Source organism: Python bivittatus, unplaced genomic scaffold, assembly GCF_059951505.1.
Source record: "Python bivittatus isolate LINGU-HERP-01145 unplaced genomic scaffold, Pbiv_v1 ctg000310_np1212, whole genome shotgun sequence".
NCBI classification, from domain to species: Eukaryota; Metazoa; Chordata; class Lepidosauria; order Squamata; family Pythonidae; genus Python; species Python bivittatus.
Genome location: NW_028277054.1, coordinates 2,542,140 through 2,561,714, shown reverse-complemented (window position 1 = coordinate 2,561,714; position 19,575 = coordinate 2,542,140). Strand labels below are relative to the sequence as shown.

The 19,575-nt window shown below is 46.5% G+C and overlaps 1 protein-coding gene across 1 annotated transcript in view; it reads left to right on the top strand.

The window, feature by feature from the left end:
• Positions 1-19,575, top strand: part of RYR1 (ryanodine receptor 1) — a 106,167-nt gene that overhangs the window by 40,356 nt on the left and 46,236 nt on the right. The window contains exons 28-53 of the mRNA XM_088139821.1: positions 368-576; positions 1,373-1,755; positions 2,046-2,178; positions 2,446-2,606; positions 2,932-3,097; positions 3,832-3,918; positions 4,091-4,317; positions 4,743-5,673; positions 6,735-6,935; positions 7,931-8,042; positions 9,231-9,380; positions 9,579-9,852; positions 10,682-10,796; positions 11,711-11,843; positions 12,303-12,397; positions 13,230-13,365; positions 13,596-13,782; positions 14,212-14,323; positions 14,568-14,688; positions 15,147-15,316; positions 15,879-16,099; positions 16,567-16,657; positions 16,910-17,050; positions 17,737-17,900; positions 18,786-18,864; positions 19,004-19,093. Of these exons, the coding sequence (XP_087995947.1) occupies positions 368-576; positions 1,373-1,755; positions 2,046-2,178; positions 2,446-2,606; positions 2,932-3,097; positions 3,832-3,918; positions 4,091-4,317; positions 4,743-5,673; positions 6,735-6,935; positions 7,931-8,042; positions 9,231-9,380; positions 9,579-9,852; positions 10,682-10,796; positions 11,711-11,843; positions 12,303-12,397; positions 13,230-13,365; positions 13,596-13,782; positions 14,212-14,323; positions 14,568-14,688; positions 15,147-15,316; positions 15,879-16,099; positions 16,567-16,657; positions 16,910-17,050; positions 17,737-17,900; positions 18,786-18,864; positions 19,004-19,093 (4,889 nt within the window). The remainder of the gene's footprint in view (positions 1-367; positions 577-1,372; positions 1,756-2,045; positions 2,179-2,445; positions 2,607-2,931; positions 3,098-3,831; positions 3,919-4,090; positions 4,318-4,742; positions 5,674-6,734; positions 6,936-7,930; positions 8,043-9,230; positions 9,381-9,578; positions 9,853-10,681; positions 10,797-11,710; positions 11,844-12,302; positions 12,398-13,229; positions 13,366-13,595; positions 13,783-14,211; positions 14,324-14,567; positions 14,689-15,146; positions 15,317-15,878; positions 16,100-16,566; positions 16,658-16,909; positions 17,051-17,736; positions 17,901-18,785; positions 18,865-19,003; positions 19,094-19,575) is intronic.

The following is a 19,575-nucleotide window of genomic DNA, read 5'->3' as shown; positions in this document are numbered from 1 at the left end:
CTGGATGTTGTGATCTGCATAATAGATGCAGGTTGAAGATGCTTGCCCAGGACTGGTTTCTCCAATCCATTAGGAAAGTTTCTTTCAGATGTTGCTCAGGCACTTCAGAGCATCTTTTTCCAAAACATAAGGACTAGAAATTGGATTGACAAAAGCAAAAGAAACATTGAACTCTTAGGATGCTGTATAAATACTGTGCTCAGTAGCAAGTTCTGAATGTGTTTCTTCCTGGGCGTGGAATTATGGAATAGCTACAAGTGGGCCCAAGTTCTTTTTCAAAACAATTAAGGGGACTGGATGGGGTAAAACAGAAAGCGGAGGGAACCTCAGTGGCCTGGCTTCAGTTTTTCCTCCCCATCATTTACAGGCTTCATCCCAGTGTGCAGTTTGGGCCTGTCCCAGGTGGGACGCCTCAACCTGGGCCAGGATGTCAGCAGCCTTCGCTATTTCACCATCTGTGGCCTGCAGGAGGGTTACGAACCCTTTGCTATCAACACTAAGCGGGACGTCACCATGTGGTTCAGCAAAAGCCTGCCCCAGTTTTCCCCAGTGCCAACTGAGCACCCTCATTACGAGGTGAGAGCAGGAGACTAATTCGAGGGGTGAAGCCTTGGAGGGTGCCCCTTGCAGCTTGTGTGCAAAGTCCTTTGGGACCCATGCTGATAAGGAGAGCTCCGTGATTCAGAACCAACAATGGCGGCAGAGGACATTCTGAAAGGGGAAGGGTTGATGAGCAAAATATTTTTGGGTTGGTTTAGTGAGGAGAAAGGAGCACCTTTTTGAACAAGGGGAACTTGAAGGGTTTTTGAAGCCAGTGAAAAAGATTGGTGGGTGCCAGAGCATGGGGCCTGGGCCTGGGCCTGGGCCTGGGCCTGGGCCTGGGCCTGGGCCTGGGCCTGGGCCTGAGCCTGAGCCTGAGCCTGGGGAAAATGCGGCAGTGAAAAATGATGACAACATTAAAGAACAGGGGAGCCAGAGGCACTGATGGTGTCATCTGTGAGAGTCTGTTTGTAGTGGGGCAAGACTGTGGTTGAACTCATGACTGAAATGAGATGAGAGATTGTGCATGAGAGAGAGGAAGTGTGGTTATCTGGAGCATTGGTTTTGAAAGCACATATCTCCTATGAGTGTTCCTCTGATGCCACCTCCATGACTACATGACCTGTCAGAAGATTGGTGATGTTGAGCAAGTGAAGCTTATTCACACAGCTTTCTACTAAGGAATGTTTGTTAAGTTTGATAAGTTCTGGAAGAGTCTGATGAGGGTTCTCCATAATACACTTTTAAAAACAGTAATGGGAGGTTAGGATGAGCATGGGAAGAAGCTTGTCCACTGCTACTCTAGCCTTGTGCTTTTATCTTCCATGGGCAGATGTCACGGATTGATGGCACTGTGGACAACCCACCGTGTCTAAAGCTGACACACCGAACATTCGGCTCCCAGAATGCTCTTGTGGAACTCCTCTTCTTACGTCTCAGTATGCCAGTGGAGTTCTATGAGAAGTTCAGGGTCCCAGCTGGTACCACTCCACTCACCCACGCACTCACCATCCCGGAAGATGAGGTCAAGGACGTTGACCTTGATTCCGAGTACGAGCAGTTGAAGAAAACCGCCAGTCGCAAGGAGGCTGAGGAAGCTGAGAAAGAGAAGCAAGGCCCTGGTCCCCCTGCTGCACACAAGGAGCCACCCAAAGAGGCCCCTAAAGCCGAGAATGAGAAGGATTCCTCCAATGAGAAAAGCAAAACCAAAAGAGGGTGAGAAATCTATAGAAAGCTTACCAGTTCAGGAAGTACCCTAGTGGTGAAATTACTGGGTTCAAAAGGAATAATGAAAAAGATCTTTAGATACCAGAGTGGGAGTGAAGCATTCTTGGTGTGGAGGACTATCAATACGATCAGATGTGTATTGACTCTGAACTAGTTCTCACTGAGGTGAGCAGAGCTCATTTCCAAGAAGCATGCCTGGAGAAAATCAGGGTGACATCTTGAATGAGGGATCAGCTGTCCTTTCTGACCATGCCCTCCTTGCCATTTATCTTCTCCAGCTTCTTGTTCAAAGCCAAGAAAGCCACCACCCTCATTACCCCTCCTCCTGTAGTCCCCACGGTACCTCGACTTGAAGAGGAAGTCGTTCCTGATGACCGGGATGATCCTGAGATCATCATGAACACCACAACGGTAACAGGAACTTAGATATCTAGTGACTTAATATAATATTGCCTGTCCCTAGCTGACATCGTCCAGATTTGTTTGGAGTGCACTTCCGGTATTCCAGAATGGAAGTGCTGGATGGGGTGAGATTAACATGTTATTTTCCTAATCTCTTTTCCATGAGTTATTTACAGAATACTTTTGCTTAACTGTTAGTAATGTTTGAATTAGCGACTGCATGTCCAATGCCATATTAATTTTACCTTTTGCACCTTTCTCTTTCCAACCTAACAGTATTACTACTCAGTCCGGATATTTGCAGGCCAAGAGCCCACTTGTGTGTGGGTAGGCTGGGTGACACCCGATTACCACCAGCATGACATGAACTTTGACCTCACAAAGGTGCGCAATGTCACAGTCACCATGGGTGATGACAAGGGAAACATCCACGACAGGTGAGAGTTATCCAGACCTGCTGTGCATTATGGAACAGTTACAAGCAATTTCTGAGAATTATGTTGTGCTTGAACAGTAGCAGGTAATAGTAGAGTAGCAATCTGGCCAGATCTGGAGGTATTTGAGGAGTCTGTTTCCCTGGGCAGGTTGAGCAAAGGATGAAACAATCTTTCGATGTGGAAACAATGAGGTGCAGTTGCCAAGTGGGATTTGGGGGAAGGAGGGGCATAACATCAAACCTTGTGGATCTCCAGTCCAGGGGCTTGTAGTATCTCAAGAAAAACTAAGTTGGCAGGTCACCTCCACTGTCTCTCATTTCAACAGCATCAAGAGAAACAACTGCTACATGGTTTGGGGAGGGGATTTTGTCAGCAGTACCCAGCAGACCCGAGTTAGCACAATGGACCTGGTGATCGGTTGCCTTGTTGATCTGGCGACAGGGCTCATGACTTTCACAGCCAATGGGAAAGAAGTCAACACTTTCTTCCAGGTGAGCTGAATCAGAATATATTCCCCAGAGACTTAACGGGGGCTGAAATTTACTAGGGAGATGATGGATAGTTGGATAAACAATTAAGGAAGTGTTTAGAACAGATAAGGAGACTGCAGAAAAGCTGGATGAATGGGGCCCTTGATGGTTCTCTTCTTGACAGCAGAAGACACAGATGTCAGGTCCTCAGTGTGAAACTTTTAGAAAGGGAATCTAGGATAAATGATGTAGAGAAGATGGTGTAGGCTTTGCCAACAAACTGCAAATAATAATAATAATAATAATAATAATAATAATAATAATAATAATAATAATAATATCATCATCATCATCATCATCATCATCATCATCATCATCATCCAATCCAGATGATATTCAACAGAATATTTTTAAAAATGTGGAAAATCATCATTGGAGGACTGGAAAGGGACAATTGTATAGCTGCTTTTAAAAAAAATCATATTGGCTTAGTGTTCTGTCAATATGTTTTGACTTCAGGCTATGGAAAGTGGTTGTATCCCCTTACTTGAAAGCTATATTAACTGGACTTAATGGGATTTACTTCTTAGTAGGTCTGAATAATAAAATGCTACCATCTCAGTGCCCTAACAAAAAGATGCCATCTTTATCCTTAGATATTCACAATTGCTGGAGTTCTTTCCTCGTAAAAGTTGCAATGAAACCTTGCTTTCTTTTCTTTTTACTTCTGTTCTCCCACAACTGGTCCATCTCAGGTGGAGCCCAACACAAAACTCTTCCCCGCTGTTGTCGTTCTCCCAACAAACCAGAATGTGATCCAGTTTGAACTTGGCAAACTGAAGGTAAGGCCCATCCCAGAAGCTGTGCATTAAAACAAAGAGAAAATTGCTCCTGGGGCTCCTGGAATAATGAAGGAATCCCACAGTCCTTTCGGATTGGGGTGGTTTGGAAACATTATTTAAAAATTAGTTAATAAACAACTTTCTTTTGCCTCTCCAACTCCTTGCTGGACAGAATATTATGCCTATATCAGCTGCCATGTTCCGCAGTGAGCGGAAGAACCCGGAACCCCAGTGCCCACCTCGCCTTGGCATCCAGATGCTGGCACCAATGACCTGGAGCCGTATGCCCAATGAGTTTCTACGGGTGGACGTTGCTCGCTTTAGTGACCGCCATGGCTGGATGGTTGAATGCATGGAACCAAACATAATGATGGCTCTCCACATCCCAGAGGAAAATCGGTGAGTCTCTCGTAGCCCCCCGTTGCACCTCAGAGAAACAAGCTGAAGCCTCTAAGTTCTAGGGTGAAGTTTTGGTATTTCCCAGTCTGGCCTTAGTGGTGGATTTTGGGAGTTGAAATCTGCCAGATGCCAGGTAAAGGAAGACTGTTGGCTGAGTTTATGGTTTTGTCACTCAGAGAGAGAGAGCAACTATAATTATATTAAAAAATGACCAGAAATGCCTTTGTCCTCTGAAGATTTAATATTTAGGCTTTCGTCTCCTTGCCTAATTTAAACAAAGGTAGGAAGCATCTATTGATTGTTGTTGTTGAACACTGGGAAGTAGAAAATCTTAGCAAATTAGCAAGTGCTTCCACTTTCTTCTACAGTGCCAAGCTTGGAACTTTAACTCTTTAACTCTCAGTCTTTTCCCCACCCCACTTCAGATGCATAGACATTCTGGAACTGTCCGAGCGTCAGGACCTGTTAACATTTCATTCCCATACCCTGAAGTTGTACTGTGCCGTGTGTGCCTTGGGCAACAACCGGGTGGCCCATGCCCTGTGCAGCCATGTGGACGAGTCACAATTGCTTTACACCATTGAAAGCAACCATCTGCCAGGCTTGCTGCGTAGTGGCTACTACGACCTCCTTATCAGCATGCACCTAGAATCAGCCAAACGTTCCCGCCTCATGATGAACAGCGAGTTCATTGTCCCCATGACAGATGAGACTAAGAGCATCACGCTGTTCCCGGATGGGACGAAGAAGCCTGGGCTGCCTGGAGTGGGTATGAGCACCTGCCTGCGTCCCCCGCTCCATTTCTCAGATGCCTGCTTCGTCAGCACCAGCTCTGAGCTCTACCAGCTGAGTCCTTCCATCCCCTTGGATGTGCTGAAAGTGAAGGCCATCAACATGCTGACAGAGGCTGTCCAAGATGGGGGGCAACATACCCGTGACCCTGTCGGGGGCAGTGTGGAGTTCCAGTTTGTGCCAGTTCTCAAGCTGGTCTGTACCCTCCTCATCATGGGTGTGTTTGAGGATGAGGATGTGCGCCATATCCTCAAAATGATTGATCCCATCGTCTTTGGAGAATCCAAGGAAGAGGAGGAATTGCCTGTGGGTGCTGAGGTGGCGGCGGGGACGGGAGAAGAGCAGGTCTATACGGAGGAAGAGGAGGAGGCAGAAGAGGAGGAGGAGGTGGAGGAAGAGGAGGAGGAGAAAGAGGCTGGAGGGGAGCAGAAGGAAGAAGCTGAAGAAGGTAAAAAGCAGGAGCTGAAAGCCATTGAGGCTGGAGAAGCTGAACCCAAAGAGGATGAAGAAGGATTGGAAGAGGGTCTGCTGCAAATGAAGCTTCCCGAATCAGTCAAGCTGCAGGTAATAGAAGGGGCTTTGAGATTTCTGTTTTTTCTGCCAGTTCCCCCAGCTGCATCCTTCAAATACTTGAAGGGACCTTGTGCAGAAGAAAACCACAATCTATCTCTATCATCTCAAAGTGTAAGACATGGAATATTGGCTTTAAGCTACAAGAAGGCAATTTAAGGAAAAGTTCTTGACAAAAAGAGCCATTTGAGTGTGAACCAATGTCTGATGGAGGTAATACACTCTCCTTTACTGAATATGTCAGGTAGAGGCTGAACCCACCCTTTGGAGATGCCTCAGTTTGAATGGCTGCGTTGAACAGAACTGTGTGATGAACTTCATCCTTCAGTGGTCCCTTCCAATGCTAGGATTTTGTGCTCTTTGACTAGCAGCTTAGTTGCTTAGATCCCCTTCCTTACGCTATCAGGGTCAGTGGTCTGTTCCCTGACCAGGGAACAAGTCATCCACCTGCTGATCCTTGCAAGATGGCCTGAACAGTCCAGGCTGCAGCACTCTACGAGCAGAGAAATCTAAGATCTCATGGTATGAATGTTAGGCTGCTCCTTCCTTCATATAAGGGAAGTATTTTCAACACATCTTGTATAGCCCATGTCTTTGTGCCTCACGTCTTGCATCATTCACAAGGGAATTCTTACTCCCAGGCACAGGTTTTGAGGAAGGGGGCCAGGAGCAATGGACATCAGTCAGATGCGTCCTGAGCAGAAGTGCCTCTGGATGAGGCTGTCCTTGCGAGCACCCTGTCTTGTGCACAGAACACTATAAGAGGCTCTTCCCTTTGTAACTCTTCCCTGTCCTGTTTTAGTTTAAAAATAAAAAACGAAGGAAGGAAAAATGGAATAGCTGCAGAACTGGTTAAGAGTGGTATAGCTAGATCCCTGGATCATCTCCCGTGCCCACCCCAGGATCATTTCCCATGCCCACCCCACTTTGTATTTCCCACTGCAACACCTACATAGCCAGAAGCGTTTTTTCCCCTTCTTAGTCCCTTCCATCCAACACTGGCAGCTGGCTCCTGTCTTCTCTCTGCCCATCTTCTTCCCTCCTCCTCCCCACAGATGTGCAACCTGCTGCAATTCTTCTGGGACCGCGAGCTGCAACACCGCGTGGAAGCCATCATTGCTTTCTCGGAGCGCTACGTGGACAGGCTGCAGACCAACCAACGGCAGCGTTACTGCACGCTGATGGAAGCCATCTCCATGTCAGCTGCGGAGACCGCCCGGCGCACCCGTGAATTCCGCTCCCCTCCCCAGGAGCAGGTATTGGGCGGGGCTGTTGGGGACTGGGAGGAGCCAGAGCAGAATGGAGCCGAGTGCAGCTCAGGGGTAGAATGCATGCGTTGCACCTCAGCAATGTCTTGGGATTCGTACCTTGAAACTCGGAAGAGCTGGCGAACTGCTGTCAGAAATCCAGGACAGACAGATAACTCGCTAATAAATGCGGCTGGGGAATTCCAGCTTAGGCTTAGGTTTAGGTTTAGGCTTAGGCTTAGGCTTAGGCTTAGGCTTAGGCTTAGGCTTAGGCTTAGGCTTAGGCTTAGGCTTAGGCTTAGGCTAGTTTAGTTTAGTTTTTAGTTTAGTTTAGTTTAGTTTAGTTTAGTTTAGTTTAGTTTAGTTTAGTTTAGTTTAGTTTAGTTTAGTTTAGTTTAGTTTAGTTTAGTTTAGTGGCCACCCAACTCCCATATGACTCTGGGCACCTTACCACTAGGAACCAAAAATATGTAAAAACACATAAAAGGTTCAGCAGATCAGAAGAGCAAAGTAATCAAAGCAAAACAAGGCAAGCAACCCCCCCCAACAAAAAAAGAAAAAGAAAAAAAAGAAAAGGGCCTTGCAGTTTCCAAGATTCTGTATTTACTCCCAGACCAGCATTTAAAATACCTTACCGAAATGTGTACAGTTCCTGCTTCCTTGGTTTTGATAGGCTTGATAGGAGGGGACCTTCACCAGGCATTCCCTGTTCCCCCAGACGAGGCAGGCAGAACTTCCCTGGGATAGATGGTGTCTAAGAGAACGAGGCCCTGAGCCATCTAGAGCTTTGCAAGTGAGAGGCAGCACCTTGAACCTGACCTTGGAAGCAGACCCATAGTCAGTGCAACTCTTGTAGCAGTGGGATTCTGTGGCAATACCACAGTTGCTGTGTTTTGCCCCAGCTGAAGTTTCAGAGGGTCTCCAGGGGTAGCTCCGTGTGCCTGGTGCCATACAGAGGATATAGAATGTGCATCTTCAAAACCAGGGTGTTCTTTTCACAACAGATCAACATGCTGCTACAATTTAAGAATGGTGCTGATATAGAGGACTGCCCGGTACCTGAAGAGATCCGAGATGAACTGCTGGAATTTCATACCGACCTGCTAGCCCATTGTGGTAAGACGCACTTTGCTAAGAAATGCCCTGGAAGCCACGGGCAGTACCACTTCATACTGAAGGGAAATAGGGAATTGCCCCTTCAAAAAAGTGTGTCCCTGTCATAACCATGATACAGAATCAGTGGTACATATACCTCTCTATTGTAGTTTTTATCTTAGTTTGCATAATGATCTGATTAATCCTATTTTAACATCTTTTCCTGGGCATTCAGATCTATTTTATGTTCAATACACAATTCTCTGTGATCAAATTCCTTAAGCGATTTTAGCAGTGGCAAAGTTTCTAATGGGTGCTCCTGGTGCAAGGAAGCAATTCGATTTTAATTTATACAGGGATAGTAAGGGTTATGATTAAGAACATTATATCATCTTGGATATTTAAAAATAATCTTGTTATTTTGTTATGGTCTGTAGACTGTTTCAAGGAACTGACTGACTGCAGGGGGAAGCTGGGGAAGAAGAGAAGTTTTCTCTCCACGTTGGGGGAAAACCCTCTCTGTAAAAAGCCAGCCTGTGAAAGAGAAGGAGAGACTTAGCAGAGCTTTCATTCTGGTGCTTATTGTGTGAATGTGAGAGAGCATTCCCAAACATTTTCTGCCTGCTACTCCTACAGGTTGTAATGATGCAGTCCAGAAAGCCACTTCCTTCTGGGTAATGAATCCAACAGGTCTCTAATGTGGGAGTAAAGAATGCCTTCCATTGCACTAATACGGCGTGTTTCTGCCATCTGTCATCTTATTTATTTGTTGCATTTAATTATATCCCATCATTTCTTTGGGAGGTCAAAGTAACATACGTAATGCCCAGAGTCATTATCAGTAGGGCAGCCTATAAATTTGAATTATAAATAAATAACCAGTTAAATGCTTATCTCCTTCCTGTGTTATCCTTTCAACAACCCTATAAGAGGTTAAGCTGAGAGAGATGAGTAGGAAAAAATAGTCTTATGTTTCTGGACAGAAGTCTTGCTCTACTTCCTTTAGGTTTCTCACAAAGCACACCTGCCAAATTTAACTTTGCAAATGCAAGGGCTAGAGGCTTGCTTTAAAAAGAAAACTGAATGTCACAACGTGCTCCAATTATCAAATTCTACGTTTGCATAGTTGGATTTTGTTTCAGATCTGCCGTGGCGGTGTCCCCTGTTGTTGATCTCTGCATTCAGTCGTTCGGCACCTTTTCTCTACAGGAATCCAAAGCGAGGGGGAAGAGGAAGAGGAGGAGGAAGACACTTCTTTTCACCGGCGGTTGATGAGTTTGGTGGAGAAGGTGGTGAGCTTCCGCAAGAAGAAAGAAGAACAGGACGATGAGCAGGCCCCAGAAGAGGAACCAAAGCCCAGTAGGTGGAGGGGAGAGAGTGATATAGCCAACCCCTAAAACAGTTTTGAGAGAACCCATGGCCTTCCAGACATTGTGGGATCCAGTTCCCATCAGCCTTAGCCAACACTGCCAATGGTCTAACCTGATGAGCATTAACCATTAAGGAGGCAGATTGGTGAAGACTGCCATAGTTCATCCTGTTCTCCCCACTCCATAGGCACGTTGCAAGAGCTGATCTCACACACGATGGTCCACTGGGCGCAAGAGTCTTTCATCCAGAACCCAGAGCTAGTTCGGTTGATGTTCAGCCTTCTCCATCGGCAATATGATGGCCTTGGTGAGCTAATCCGTGCCCTGCCCAAGGCCTATACCATCAATGCCAACTCAGTGGAGGATACCATGAGTCTTCTGGAGTGCCTGGGGCAGATCCGCTCGCTGCTCATTGTTCAGATGGGACCCGAGGAAGAGAACCTGATGATACAGAGTATTGGGTATGTGCTTTCATCTGTAGCTTTTAGGCCCTTCTTGAACTCTAGTTGCCTCCTTCATTCCACTGTGAAGCTGCTTCATAGGCTCCATCTCAGACTGGAGCTTTTCCTTCCTGAGTTCCTTATGTCACATTTCCTTCATACGGATCTATTATTGGTTCCTCTAGCTCAGAACTGTCTACTTTGTCTTGCCACATTTCTCCAAAGTCTTAGGTGATATTGTTTTCCTGCCTCCTGAAGTCCCTTCTAGCTTGAGATACTACGAATTAAACTGTGACTCACCCCAGTAATTTGGGAGCTTCATTTGCAGGAAGAGCGTGCATCTCTCTCAGGTGCTGAACCCTGTTTAGCACTAACAGTATAGCAGTTGCAGAGTGCAGATTCAGACTTTTTCTCCTGTCCATCAAGCTCTTTCCCTGCTCTTCTCCTGAAGTCAACCCCCTCTGCTTGACTTAAAATTATCTCCATACTTCCTGAATTGTGCTTGGATTTCTTTTAAACCACTGCCACTTCCTACCCAACACACTTAAACCTCAACCTTCTGCAACTGATCTTCTCCAAATACATTAAACTGCAAGCCCTAAAATTCCCAGCCAAAGTTCTAGTACCTCTGGAGGGGATTCAGCTGTAGTAAAATAATGTAGTAATGGTAGCCCTTCTCTAAGACCCACCTTTACATCCTTCCCCTGCTAATTCTCATTTTCCTCCCACTTGCAAGTTCCCTGCACCTGTTGCATTTAGGGTCTCAGTCCTTCCTTGTTTCCATCCCTTCTTCTCAGCCTCCATTTGCTCTGAAGGCCAACTGTTGCATCTCTGTGTTTCTCTTTGCTAGCAATATTATGAACAACAAAGTTTTCTACCAGCATCCCAACCTGATGAGAGCCCTGGGAATGCATGAGACTGTCATGGAGGTGATGGTGAACGTCCTGGGAGGAGGGGACTCAAAGGTATGGAAGCTTGTCTTTCAGGCCAGCCGATGCCCTGGTCCCTCATAGGATCTCCACTCCACTCTCCGAAGACTGAGGCATGGTCTGCAAGTCTGGGCCACATTTTTCAACATTCCCCTATTAAAAAAAATTAAGTGAAAAAGCATGTCCTATACCTCAAAGAGAACATTTCTGGCGTAGTGTTCTCCTTGCTGTGTACGTTTTATGTGCAATGAGGTTTTTTTTTTTTTTAATTAAGGAAATGTTTGAAAAATCAGTTTCCAATATCTGCAGAAACATTAGCCCATTTGGGGAGGAAAACTTTGGGCCTCAGGATTTGACTAAGATGTAGAGTGCTTGGACACTTCGTATGCCTAACTCTACTTTTCTAGATGGCCTGGAAGTAGCTCAACCATTTTGGGAGACTACTCTCCCTCACCTTCTCCACACATTAAGAACACACTTCCCTTTTGCACTTATTTTAATAATGAGTGGCCCTTGGACTATATATAGTTGGGAAATCAGATTTCTGGGTGGTCAGTTTGTTTGGTGCTGACTTTAAGAGTTCCTGATTTAGGACCTTTTGATTACATTGCAATATTGTGGGGTTTTTTTTACTAATTGTGGGATGCCTAGGACTACATTAGGATCAAATGGCAGAACACCACAATATCCCCATCATCTACTAAGTGAGATAGAACTTATACAGAGAGAAGCAACCTGAAATGCTTTGGACCACAACTCCCACAATTCCTCGCTCTTGGTTAGGGCTGATGGGAATTGTTCTAAAGTATCTGAAGGAGAATGCCAGGTTGTCTACCCTTTCCTTAAAACCTTTATAAGTGCTATGATTTTGAGCTAGAATAATGGAAAATGGCTTGATGGCGCAGGTGCTCCTCCAAGACATCAAGGAAGGTCACTCTCACCCCTAACAGGAGATCCGCTTCCCCAAAATGGTGACCAATTGTTGCCGCTTCTTGTGCTACTTCTGCCGTATTAGTCGCCAGAACCAACGTTCCATGTTTGACCATCTCACCTACCTGCTGCAGAACAGCGGGATCGGGCTGGGTGAGTTGCAGTGCCTGGGACGCAGTGGAGTGCACGATCAGCTCCGCAGAGATGATCTATATCCAATTAAGGGTGACTCTTATTAGAGAGCAAAAAGCTGGCGTGTTAGCACTGAACCTGTCTGAGCCTCTGGTGTAAACCCAAAATTTCCCCCACGCGTTGAAACATTTTATTTGGGTTTTGAAATTAGTCTGCAGTTTGCTGCTGCCTCTAGTGGAGGGTGGTGTCGTGATCTTAATGCCCTTTTCTCAGGTGGCATCCCCAGATTGCTCCAGCCTCTGGGGCACTGCTAAATTCACCGATGGACTGTCCTTTCCCCACATCACTTCTTCCTTCCTTCCTTCCTTCCTTCCTTCCTTCCTTCCTTCCTTCCTTCCTTCCTTCCTTCCTTCCTTCCTTCCTTCCTTCCTTCCTTCCTTCCTTCCTTCCCTCCCTCCCTCCCTCCCTCCCTCCCTCCAGGCATGCGAGGATCCACTCCCCTAGATGTGGCTGCTGCTTCTGTCATTGATAACAACGAGCTGGCCCTGGCGCTGCAGGAGCAAGATCTGGAAAAGGTAGCATGCTCAGCGAGAGAGTCTCAAAACGCGGGGGGGGGGGCGGTGGCAAAGAGTCTCATCTTAGGAGGCCTTGAGGTTCCCTGCCCTGTGCAGGATGCCCAGTGGAAGCACCCCAGGCCAATGGCTACCCACCCTTTGCTTGAACTCACCCAGCAAAGGGGACCACATGCCTTCTCTGGGTCATTGGTTCCACGGTCCAACTGCCTTTACTGTTAGAAACTTTTTTCTAATATTCAACCAGCGTTTGTGATCATATATTCTCAAAGCTAAACAAGCTAGTTCCTTCATTCTCTCCTTGGAAGGCTTTATTTGCAGTCTTCTCTCTCCTTTTATTATCTTTCTTTGCACTGACCACCAGCATTTTGACACATGTGATGAAACCGGAGGAACATCCTGTTCAAACTTGTCATTCTTGCTCCTCTTTTCTCTCCAAAGTCTAGCTGCTGATGATCCTTTTTCCATTTCCTTTAACTATTCCATGCTGCTCCAACCCATTTTGTTGGTAATACAGTGGTGCCTGGGCAGTCCTTTCATCCAATTAAGCAAAGAGAAAAAAAACTTACTTTGTAGATGCCCACCAACCATATCCATTAGCCTATTAGTGTGTTAACAATGCCAGAGTCAGAAGACATCCTTCATACCTTCATTCCATTCATCTTGGGCAATCTCTTATTATGGTCAGGGTATGTTGTGGACAGGCTCTTCCCTTATGTTAAGGCAATGATTATGAACTCTTCCATCAGTTCTGCTTGCTTTGATGGATTTGCAGGGATAGGAACTCCCTGGAGCTCGGTTGAGAACTTGAGAACTTTTCTCCTTGCCTCCATAGGTGGTGACCTACCTTGCTGGCACTGGCCTCCAGAGCTGCCCTATGTTGCTGTCCAAGGGATATCCTGACATTGGTTGGAACCCCTGTGGAGGCGAGCGATACCTGGATTTCCTGCGCTTCACTGTCTTTGTCAATGGTGAGTTTGATGGCCAATGTGAGCTCACACAGCGAGTGAAGCGGTGAATGTCTTTGAGCCATAAGAGTGTTAGAATCGCTAAAGAAGGGTTCAGGAAACCAGATTCTGCAACTGGAAGGAGTACCCAGAAGCCAAGTGGTAGTACATTAGCACCTCTGTGCTGCTTTTCTAGTTTCCTGGGGTAACCAGTTACTCCTGTTGGTCTCCCTGACATCCTTCTCCTTCCATAGGTGAGAGTGTGGAGGAGAACGCCAATGTGGTTGTGCGTCTGTTGATCCGTCGCCCTGAGTGCTTTGGCCCGGCCCTGCGTGGGGAAGGAGGCAATGGGCTGCTGGCAGCCATAGAAGAGGCCATCCAGATCTCTCAGGATCCTGCCCGGGATGGGCCTACCATCAAGAAAGATCGCCGTCGGGAATTGTGTGTGAATGGACAGTGTGGGCGTGCTACATGGTGGCAGGAGGGGAAACCTGTTGCATAATTTGGAAGGATTTGTATTGTTTGACCAGCCTCCAAATAGTTTGGAGGCCTAAAACTGTCTCCTTGCTTTTCTTTTCTCTCCAGCTCTTTCTGGCCTGATAAGTTTTAGAAAATTGAGAACTTCTAAAAGATCTTTCACTTTTACAGTGTTGTGAATATACCTTAATGAGCTCTTGGCCATTCTGCACTTTGCACTAGAGTGGCTGGGAGTATTTTTCTGAGCCCTCTAGTTGCAGTTCCATTTTTTTTACACCTGCTTTTCTTAGCCATGTTCTTACGTCCTGTGGTCACCTTGTCCTTTGGTTTAGAGATGGGGGTAGCTAATGCTCCTGTCCCCCACCCCTCTCTTTTTCTCTCTCTTACTCCCAGATTTGGAGGAGAAGAAACTCATGAAGAGTACCGGGTCCATTTGGGCAACGCAATCATGTCCTTTTATGCTGCCCTCATTGATTTGCTGGGACGCTGTGCCCCTGAGATGCACGTAAGTCTCCTCTGTTCTCTTCACTGTCCTGGCTATCAGGGATAGAAGGATGTCAGCTCCTCCAAGTAAAGCATTTGCAGGATTTGGCCATGTGGAACATCTCACCTTCCACTGATCCCATCTCTTTGCAAAACAGTCTTCAGCTCTCTCTCTCCCTCTAGCTTTCTTTTACACCCAAGCTGGCCCTTGCTCAGGTTACCCAGTAGAGGCTCACATTGTTCCCCCTGGCTTTCTCTCTGAGCAGCTCATCCAGGCTGGGAAGGGGGAAGCCCTCCGGATCAGAGCAATCTTGCGTTCCTTAGTGCCCATTGAAGACCTCGTCGGAGTCATCAGCCTCCCACTGCAGATCCCTTCATTCGGCAAAGGTATGGTGGTGTAATGGTATGTGGGAATGACCTTGGGAGATGGGCCCCGATGCTACCTAGGGAATGGCCAGATAAGAGACAGCATAGTCCGCAGCTGGATAGTGGGCGGGGCAAGAGGCTTAAAAGAGACCGTCCCTACTTTTGGGGGGATAAAGGAGATGGGGGTAGAACTGTGCTTTCAGACTTGCAAGATTCTGTTAATGTAACATTACAATAAGGCAGAATTAGCTGATCTGGTCGTGTTTCCTGTCTGGTCTACCTGGTAAGACTGACAAATGGCCCTTGTGATATCCGTACTAGGTCCTGCTTCCTACTCCTAAATTCAGGTTCTTCTTGGTATCTACATCTACTGCCCATTTGACATCCATTCCCTGGAAAGCCTGCCGTTCTCCCCCCTGCCATAACTGCTGCCCCCGTTCCGTCTCCTCAGAATTATAATCTGCCCCTTTCCACTCTAGATGGCAATGTCATTGAGCCCAGGATGTCCGCCAGCTTTGTGCCTGACCACAAGGCACCCATGGTGTTGTTTTTGGACCGTGTGTATGGCATTGAGAACCAGGACTTCCTTCTCCATGTGCTAGAAGTGGGCTTTCTGCCTGACATGAGAGCTGCAGCCTCCTTGGACACAGTAAGTAGCTCCAGGACAGGATGGTAACATCAAAACATTCAAGCTATCATATAGGATCAGGTTATTGGTGGAACCACTCGCTCCAGTTGTTTTTCCCCACCCCACTGCTGCAGCACAGAGGTCCTTTCTTGAAAAAATATCAGGTGATGGGACCTGGGAGAAATTCCTTTTCTGTTGTGGTGCCTGCTCTGTGAAACTGTCCCCCATCCCAACATCAACCCTAGTTTGATAAGGTAGGGAAACTGAACACTGCATAGGATTTTTATCTGAATTTGTAATGCTTTTCTTTTGGGGAGTTGTCTTAACTTTGGGGTGTTTTCCTTTGGGATAAGTGCAGGGTTTGGTAAAAAAAAAACCTGTAGGATTTCCCCAGGCCCATCTTTTGACTGAGTTTGAGAGGGATTCCAATGACTGTCTGCCGAGAGAATGTAAAGCTGTGTTTAAAGATCTCCAACTTTGTGCGTGGCTCTGAAGAAATGGATTAGGCCATGACGTGCCTTGACCATTCCTTGGCACCTTCTCTCTCTCAGCCAAAAGTCTCTCATTGCTTCTCCCTCCACAGGCTGCCTTTAGCACCACAGAGATGGCCCTCGCCATGAACCGCTACCTCTGCCTGGCTGTGCTGCCACTCATCACCAAATGCGCCCCTCTCTTTGCTGGCACGGAGCACCGGGCTATCATGGTGGATTCCATGCTGCACACCATCTACCGGCTGTCCCGTGGGCGCTCCCTTACCAAGGCCCAGCGCGATGTCATTGAAGAGTGCCTCATGGCGCTGTGCAAGTAAGGAGAAGAATCATGACCTTGGGGATCAGCTCTGGCATTCCTGAACTATGGCAGCTCCTTCTGAGAAGCTTGGCCCTTGAACCCGTGCAGTTGTGAGGGGCATCAGAACTCACAGTGATCATTTCTACAGGTTTCCCTCGCTCTTTCTCCTTAAGTTCCTTCCAGATGGAGGCCTCTAAAACTCTCTTACTTAAAAGACACTAGAAAGCTATTCTGTTTTTCCGTCCTTAATGGATAATGATTTTTTTTAAAAAAAGGTGGAAGTCTTAAAGGGAAACACAGGCAGTGATGGAAAACAACATAATCTGGTCACCACATGAAATTCTGCCATTTAGACGTGCTGTAGCATCATCTGGAGGCAACTGAATCGCCAACCAAAAGGAGAAACTGGGTGGACAGGTCATTCTTCTGTATAATGCCTTTTTGATTCTGCTTGCTCACTGTCCTGCTTTCTGTCCTTCAAGGTATATCCGGCCCTCCATGCTCCAGCATCTTCTCCGCCGGCTGGTATTTGATGTGCCCATCCTCAATGAATTTGCCAAAATGCCTCTCAAGGTAAGAAATTCATTTAGCCATTTAACCACATCAGGTAAAGGATTAGCAAATGCATTCCCACACATGCCGACCAGCAGTGCTTGGCTACTGTTGACTTAGATTTTTTTTGAAAGGGGTGGGGAATGCGTGTTACCACATGAAACGTGACAGTCTGTCTGCTGTAGCCTTCCCCAGCTTGCAAATTTCTCTCTGATTGTGACCATAAATGGCCTTCCTGCTTACTACATGTGCTTTTTCCTGTTCTTTGTCCAGCTGCTGACTAATCATTATGAGCGTTGCTGGAAGTATTATTGCCTTCCCACTGGTTGGGCCAACTATGGGGTCACCTCGGAGGAGGAACTTCATCTGACACGGAAACTCTTCTGGGGCATCTTTGAGTCATTGTCCCATAAGGTGAACAGTATGCTTATCCTTGGCCTCAGGTAGGGCTTTTGAAATCATCCAGAAACAGGGCAGGGTTTTCAGTCTTCTGGAAGCTACACCTCCCTTTCTAGAATGTTAACACTTGGAACAATCTATGGGAGGCTGAGTAGGAACTGAGAAAGCTATGAGCTCTAGCCAAATCTTCTGCTTCCTATACTTGAAAGCAGAGAAATTGGTTTGAACCCCCTTGGTACGGAGGGTCCCTGCTGGGCTTCTAGAAGATAGTATTCCCCTCGTAACATGGGAACCCCAGCTATGTAGAGTGGTGTTTCTCAGCCTTGGCAAATTGAAGATGAGTGGACTTCAATTCCCAGGATTCCCCAGCCAGCCATCTTCAAGTTGCCAAGGTTGAGAAACACTGCTCTAGAGAGACAATTAAGACAATTATAAATGCAGGGGAAGAAGTCTGAAGTTTTCTTCCTTCTGGCAACTTCCTTCCTCTGCATTATTGGATGACAATTCCAGAGGCTGGGTGCCATCAAACTCTCAGCACTTAATGTTGAGCTCCAGGCGTCAGATAGGAAATATTACTGGAAGTAACAGTTGAGTTCTGAAAAAAAAAAAAAAGCAGAAATATTCTTAGTGGGAGGACTTAAATGGAGCAGTGTTGCCTCACTGTGTGTTTTCCATCTTTTCTCCCCCCTCCTGATGCTCAGAAATTTGACCCCGATCTGTACAAGCTGGCCATGCCCTGCCTGTGTGCCATTGCTGGCGCCATTCCCCCTGACTACGTGGACGCTAGCTACTCTTCCAAAACTGAGAAGAAGGCTTCTGTAGATGCTGAGGGCAACTTTGATCCCAAGCCTGTGGAAACACTGAAGTGAGTGAGATTTGCCGAGGAAAACAATCCTGAAGCTTGCTGTTAAAATTCCTTGACTGGCCAGGTTTTACATCAAGACACTTAGAATGTCATTCTCATCCCTCTGGCCTGTAAAGCAGTAAGAAGTAGTTTCTCATACAGAATGTAGGATTGGAAGGGATATTCCCCCTGTGCGATGCAGGCAGCCGCTTCTAGAGGTGACCATCCAGCCCATTTAACCTCTCCCCTCCGCACCAGAGAAAAATCCACCACCTCCTTCAGACAGCATCTCCCATTGTTGACCAGCTCTTACCTTTAAGACCTTTTTCCTGCTGTCTAACTGAAATCTCCTTCCTTGTAATTTAAACCCTTCTTCTGGAGTTCTTCTGGAACAACTCTCTGTCTAACATGCCAGCCCTTCAGAGAGCTATCATGTCCCATCCAGAACCCTCATCATCTTAGCTGGATATGCTCCAGTTTATCAACACTCTTCCTAAATGTGGTGCCCAAAACTGGATACAGTCTTCTAAGTACTGCTTGACCAAGAAGGGGATAGACAATAGATTTGGGGGATTATAATCAGAAAGCTAAATATGTATCTGCATATTAGTGGAAAAATGCATCTGCTTTTTAATCTCACCTAGTTCCTGCTCTCTTTTAGGTATTCTGTCATTGCCCCCAGCTTTAATCTTCTGTTATTCAGGTCCCCAGATTTGCTTCTTCCTGAGCATATCAGAATAGCAACCTTTTGTTTGCTGGAATCTCTATGGATATGACCTGGAAAGTCACCAGTGTTTAGCATCCTGCTCCGTCCAACTTCCCTCTCTTGCAGCGACCGAGCAGGATCAGAACCTTTCCATTAGTTGGCCAGCCTTCCAATGCCCTTTCTCTTTCTCCCTTTCTTAGTGTCATCATTCCTGAGAAGCTGGACTCTTTCATCAACAAGTATGCTGAGTACACTCATGAGAAGTGGGCTTTTGACAAGGTAAGAGGGCTCCATGTGACCTCTCTGGACCCCTGAGACCTGGTCTAGTGGGTCACTGGCCTCCTCAGCAGGTACTTCCTGCTTCCTGGTTGGGCATGGAAGAGCAGATCTTATGTCTCACAGTCTCCTTTTTCCACAGATCCAAAATAACTGGTCCTTTGGGGAGGCAGTTGATGAGCAGGCCAAGACAAATCCTATGTTGCGTCCTTATAAAACATTTTCTGAAAAGGTAGAGTCCCTCACCCCGTTCCTCCCCCTATTAGTGGACACAAAGATTGCATGATTCCCCAAGTCCAAGCAAGAGTTGAAGGTAAATGTGGCATTTGTAGATCTTCCGAAGAAAATCAGAAACCCTGAATTAAAAAAATAACAACGGGGTGGTTTTAAAATCAGATATTGATGCTGCCCATCAAATTAAACTATTGATCAAACTGTTTTAAGTTGTAATGCTTAATATTCACCTACCAGTGAAATCCTTACATCATTTTCTCCCTAACGGTCAAGTAAGTTGGCAGATGAAAAACCCTACAGCTGTTTCAGTGTTGGAATTAGAAATATTTCCCATCCAGTTCTGGTCCATCCAAATGGGCAATTGGTGTATCATCTCTGGAATGCCAAGCTGGATTAGGACCATTTTGCATCCCAATAGGATGTCTGTTTCTCAGGATGGACATCCGTCACCTTCGTCCTTCTTGTGTCCCTTCTCTGCTC